This window comes from Octopus bimaculoides, chromosome 24 (genome assembly GCF_001194135.2).
Source record: "Octopus bimaculoides isolate UCB-OBI-ISO-001 chromosome 24, ASM119413v2, whole genome shotgun sequence".
Classification (NCBI taxonomy): domain Eukaryota; kingdom Metazoa; phylum Mollusca; class Cephalopoda; order Octopoda; family Octopodidae; genus Octopus; species Octopus bimaculoides.
In genome coordinates, this window is record NC_069004.1 from 17,361,846 (window position 1) to 17,368,123 (window position 6,278).

Here is a 6,278-nt window from a genome sequence, read left to right on the forward strand (position 1 = left end):
ATATATATGACGGGCTTCTTTCAGTTTCTATCAACCAAATCCACTCACAAGGCTTTGGTCAGCCCGAGGCTATAGTGGAAGACACTTGCCCAAGCTGCCAAACAGTAGGACTGAACCCAGAACCATGTGGTTGGGAAGCAAGCTTCTTAACACACAGGCACTCCTGTGCCTATGTATATATATGATGAGCTTCTTCCAGTTTCCATCTACCAAATCCACATACAAGGTTTTGGTCAGCTTGAGGTTATAGTAGAAGGCATTTTCCCAAGGTGCCATGCTGTGGGACTGAACCTGGGATCATGTAATTGAGAAGCAAATTTCTTACCACACAGCCATGCTTGTGCCTGGTATTATTATTAATATTCATAAAACGTATTCACATATTGCAATAAAACATGTGTAACACAGAATTAAAATGGTACCACATATTCCAGTGCTTATTTTAATATATATGTATATAGATAAATATATGTAATGACTATGTGTATATTCTTTTGTTCTTTTACTGCTTTCAGTCGTTGGACAGCAGCCATGGTGGAGCACTGCTTTCAAAGATTTTCTTGGTGAATTTTTATCAATCTCAGTACTTTCCTCTGGTTCCTAGCAGTTTGATGAATAGAGATTTATAAAACAAAACTATCCTTTTATGGAATGTGACTGAATGAATGGTATTTTTGTTTGATGCTCTGATTTATTGACTATTAATCAACTTAGTAGACATGCACATAATGGCTTTCTACACTGTTTCTGTCCACCATCGCATTGGTCAACATGAAACTAGGATGGATAATAAAAAATTGGTCTGAAGAGAAATGTCAGATTGTTTAGGCTTTCCTGATGTTGTTAGACTAGGGAAGAAGGGATGCTCCAGTATGGCCTTGGCTGTGATGGCTTGGCATGAATGAAATATAAAGACTAAAGCTGGTCAAGCTTAGCATATTTTACAGTTGGTTTCAAGTGTTGGTGGTCATTGCTTGGGTTGACAGGTAAACAAAAGTATGATAAGTGAATTCCAGAAAGATTCACATAGGCGTGGCTGTGTAATAAGAAGCTTGCTTTCTAGCCACATGGTTTCGGGTTCAGTCTCACTGCATGGAACCTTGGGCAGGTGTCTTCTGCTATAGTCTTGGGCCAACCAAAGCCTTTTGTGTGGATTTGGTAGGCGGAAACTGAAAGAAGCCCATCATATATATCATCATCATCATCGTGAAGGTGCATGGCTCAGTGGTTAGAACATTGAGCTTATGATCATGAAGTTGTGAGTTTGATTTCCTCACTGGGCTATGTGTTGTGTTCTTGATCAAGACACTTTATTTTTATGTTGCTCCAGTTCACTTAACTGTAGAAATGAGTTGCGATGTCACTGGTGCTAAGCTCTACCAGCCTTCCCCTTGGATAACATCAGTGGCATGGAGAGAGGAGGCTGGTCTTCCATAAAAACAACCCTAGGTTGTTCGTTTGCTGTTGAGGCGACTTTCTGCCCAGAATTGGACCCTGGAAGGGAACCTCTTAGGTGCACCCATGGCCTTTTGTGACCGATGGAGTCATCCATATATGTATGTGTGTGTGTGTGTGTATGTATGTATGTATGTATGCATGCATGCATCCCTACCACTACTTAACAACTAATGCTGGAGTGTTTATGTCCCATTAACTTAGTGGTTTAGCAAAAGAGATCAATAGAATAAGTATCAGGTTTTTAAAAAAGTACTGGGGTTGCTTCATTCAACTAAAAAGAATTTCTTAAAGGCGGTGCCCCAGCATGGTTGCAGTCTTATGACTGAAACAAGTATAACAAAGCATGTTTTGAGATGAAGGATTGGGTTTTGTTTAGTGCAAGGTTTTAGAAGATGGAAGACAGAATAGGAGGGATAGGAGGGTGGGTAGTTGAGATGTGTTAGCTTTGGTGGAGATGTAAAACGTTTGAGAAATTTAAGAATAAATTCTGTTTGCAGTGTAGTAAAGATCAATGGTTTGGAGTGTGAATGGATCTACTGTGAATGAGAGGGATATGATTACATGACCATTCTGTCCAGAAATATATGTTGTGTTTTATTTTCTTTATTATGAGCTGGCAGAATTGTTGGTATGCCAAGCAAAATGCTTAGTGACATTTTGTCTATCTTTACTTTCTGAGTTCAAATTTTGCTGAGGTTGATATTCCTTTTCATTTTTCTAGGGTCAATAGATTATGTACCAGTTGAGCACTGGAGTCCATGTAATTGACTAACCTGCTTCCTCAAATTTCAGGCCTTGTATGACTCAGTGGTTAAAGCGTCTGGCTCACAATCATGAGGTAGTGAGTTCGATTCCTGGACTAGGCTGCATGTTGTGTTCTTGAGCAAGACACTTTATTTCACATTGCTCCAGTTCATTCATCTGTAGAAATGAGTTGCAACATCACTGGTGCCAAGCTGTATCGGCCCCTTTGCCTTTCCCTTGGATAACACTGGTAGCATGGAGAGGGGAGGCTGGTATGCATGGGCGACTGCTGGTCTTCCATAAAAACAACTTTGCCCGGACTTATGCCTTGGAGGGTAACTTTCTAGGATCAATGCCATGGTCATTCATGACCGAAGGGGGTCTTTGCCTATTATGGAAAGAATCATTATTACTAGTTGTAATCTGTCACTGTGCATTTCAAGATGAAATAAGCCCTTCAGCAGGAGCCTACTACAATGATCACATTGATATGCTCAACAACTACCTGTTTTTTCTTACATCAAACAAATTTTAATTCTATCTTTCATGTACACTTTCTCATAGTATTTCTCTCTCAACAACAATAATCACCTGTCATTATAGTCCAAGGTCTTTCTTTAAACTTTGTGCATTTGGGGACAGATTTATGTTTGTAAAAAGACAGATATATAACTGATAATAACTATTTATCAAAAAATGTTATGAGGATAAAAATAACCTTCTTTATTCAATAAAGCCACCTTCAGCTTCTATATTAACAACTGCTTCTATATGAGATCTAAATCATCTACATGCTCAAATCAAGTGATCCAGGTTCATTTTGGACATTACTCTTCGCGGACAATATTTCTGACTGTTCCTTCTAACACATAGAGATCTTTTGCAATTGACCTCGTGGACTTTCTGGGATTGTAATCAATGGTCTGTTGAACTTGCTGGATAAATTTAGGTGTTCTGGTGATTTCAGAGTGTTTACAATGTTTTTTATGCTTTGATACTGGTGATACGTTTCCATCTTCAGTCTCTCACTCCTTACAAACTTTTGTAGATGAAAGATCTGGCAACTTTTAAAAATAAAGATATTTCTAAATCACTATGCTCAGCTTTTATAACCACAATAACAGCATGCCTCTTCATTTCTTGAATAAGCTGAGGGTTCACCATTATTTTCTGAAACAAAAATTATAGAGTTAGCAAAAAATGCAGCAATGACCCATACCTTATGCACCCTGTATATATATATATATATATATATATAGTTATTTTTTTGAAGTCTGTTTTGTGTTGTGTTGACAGACTTGCACTTAAAATTCCTGTGTTTTTAATAAAAACTCTCAGCAACAACATTTTTTCCTTCCCTTCTTCTAAATATACATTGTGACGGGGGTTATCTCCCCCTTTGCTTCCCTCCTTCTAATAGATGTTATGATGGACAGACTGGCAGAGATCAGCTTCTCTTTTATAATATAACATCGAAGGCAATGGAGTTGGAAAATTGCTAAATTTTATGTAATTAAGACCCTTTGTGATCTGAGTTCAAATTGCATTAAGTCTAGCTTTACCTGTCATTCTTTTGTGGGGAGGGAGTGTTGATAAAATGAAATGCTATTCACATATTGGAGGTCAATAACCTCTCCCACCACACACACACAAACTAAATTTCTGGCCCTGTGACTACGTTAGAAATTATAAGGAGAGTGGATTAACAGAAATTATTAGCACAAGAAAAAAATGTCTTGCAATAGTTCTTTTGGCTCTTTTCATTTTAAGATCAAATCCTATTGAAGCTAACGCTACCGTTTATCGTTGTGGGGTTGATAAAATAAAGTACCGGTCATGTGCTAGTATTAAATATATTCAACTGTTCTTTCCCTTGAAATTTCTGATATTTTGCATATCTAAGAAATCATCATCATCATCATCATCCTTATTAATATAATCAAAACAGTAAGCTAGCAGAATTTTTGCTGCATTTGTTCTGGTTCTGTAAGTTCTGGGTTCAAATTCCACCAAGTGCCAGTTGAACACTGGTGTTTATGTAATCAACTTCCTCCAGCTGTAACAATTGCTGGCATTGTGCCAAAATAAGAATTACTATTAAGACAGTGAGCTGGCAGAATTGTTAGAACTTTGGTAAAAAATGTCTTGTAGTGTTCGTTTTGGTTGTTTCTGTGAGTTCTAATTCTACCTAGGTGAACCCTGCTTTTATCTTTTTAGGCTTCATAGCCAAAGTACCATCCCAGGGCAATGGGTTAACATAGTTGTTAAAGTATCAAATAAGATAATATGAGGATATGTGTTGAGGTTGTTTACATTTGGAGTTGAAATTCCACGAAGGTGTTAATGGCCAGGGTCAATCACCCCACAAAAAGGGTGCTCCTTTCACAACCCATAAGCTAACAATGAGATGGTAAGGCCTTTGTCCAGCACTGGATTAATGATTGATTGAATGAATGGAAATAATATGGTGGTGGATTGATACATACCTGCCTGTGACTATCTTGGATCTTATGATATAAACTTCTTATTTTAAAGTAGTCTTAATCAAAACTTCATGTTAATTTATGCTCCAAATACCTGCTTAATTACAGTTATTTAGTAAAAGTTATTTTACTATATTCTTCATTATTTTAAAAATTAATTGAAACAAAAGCAGTCATTTCAGTAGAAATTTAATAACAAAAGGGATTAATTAGATTATTGGGGTGTCAGACAAAATACTGTGTAATTTCTAGGGGTATTTCTTTATGTTCTGAGTTCAAGTCTTACCCAGGTTGACTTTATCTTTCATACTTTTGGAGCAGAAAAGTGAAGTACCTGGATTAATTAAATTAATAATAGTCTGGACAACAATTTGTGGCCTTGCACCTCTGTTAGAATCAACTGTACCACTTCCCTCATTATCCATCCTTAACACTTTAGCATTTAAACTGGCTATATCTGGCCAAAATATGCTGCCTGTATTATGTGATCTGGCCTCTCACACCAACCCTACAATATCATTCTAAAACATTAATAGCTACCTCATCAAAATCTCATAGCTACATGATAATGTATGATTAATTCAAATCAATGTGAATAAATAAACATTACTTTTGATAGAATAATGTGAATGCTAAATGATTAAATTTGTGTTTTTGTTACAAATGACCGTTATCATCATTTATAATTTCAGGGAGAAAGTGAAAAAAATATCTGTGGAATTAATTTGTGAAGCCTATCGCCAAATCTATAACTTTATCTGTGACAAGAACCATGGTTATGCTGATTGGCAAAGCATTGTACCAAGAACACCAGATCAAGTTGTTAAACTTCTCTCTTGACGGCATCAATTTATAAGCATTGTTATTATTTTTATTATCATTACTCATACAGAGGTAAAGTGTAAGAAATCATAGAATGATAGAGGACTAACAGTATTTTGTTGATCAGGGATCTAATCTTAAGCTGGGTGGTGAAGCATCAACTTTGCCTTTCATTTGACTGGGATCAATAATGAAATAAGGGCGACAGTTAATTGCATTGACTGGAAAACCTTTTTCACTGCAATTTGGGTGGGGACCTTCTACATGTAAAATCAATATTATTGACTCTATATTATCAGTGGGTATAAAATAATGGGGGTGTTTGTTTTGTTTGCTGGAAATAAAATAAAAGTATTTTCCTCTGGTTCTAAAATTCAGAGACAAAACCTAATTTTGTTTTCAAAGTTTCAATTTCTTAATTTCTTTTTTTTTTTTTTTGCTTTCTATAATCTTTTCTGTGATTGAGATGGTGTTTATTAATCTCACATTAGTCCTTATCAAAGGTCTTCTTGTCATGATTATCTCAGTTTTTCTTTCAGGTGTAATATACTTTCCACATTTTTCTTGTGTTAAATATAGTTCATGCTCAAGTTGCTCTTACAGATTCCTTTGAGAATGTTCACCAAAAATCAATTAAGGGCAACAGAAGCAGTATAAATCACAAAAGTAATATTTATCTCCCACTTAAAGTGGATGTTGTGTTTGGGGATGCTATAATCTTTAAATTTTTACCATGCTGTCTCCCAAATTCACTCACAAGGTATTGATTAA

At 36.1% G+C, this 6,278-nt stretch overlaps 1 protein-coding gene across 2 annotated transcripts in view; it reads left to right on the forward strand.

The window, feature by feature from the left end:
- LOC106883730 (conserved oligomeric Golgi complex subunit 6) overlaps positions 1-5,898 on the forward strand; it is a 62,313-nt gene extending 56,415 nt beyond the window's left edge. For both annotated transcript variants that reach the window (XM_052976443.1, XM_052976445.1), the window contains exon 19: positions 5,378-5,898. In XM_052976443.1, coding sequence (XP_052832403.1) covers positions 5,378-5,525 — 148 coding nt within the window. In that variant the 3' untranslated portion in view covers positions 5,526-5,898. The remainder of the gene's footprint in view (positions 1-5,377) is intronic.
- Positions 5,899-6,278: the final 380 nt, after the last annotated feature.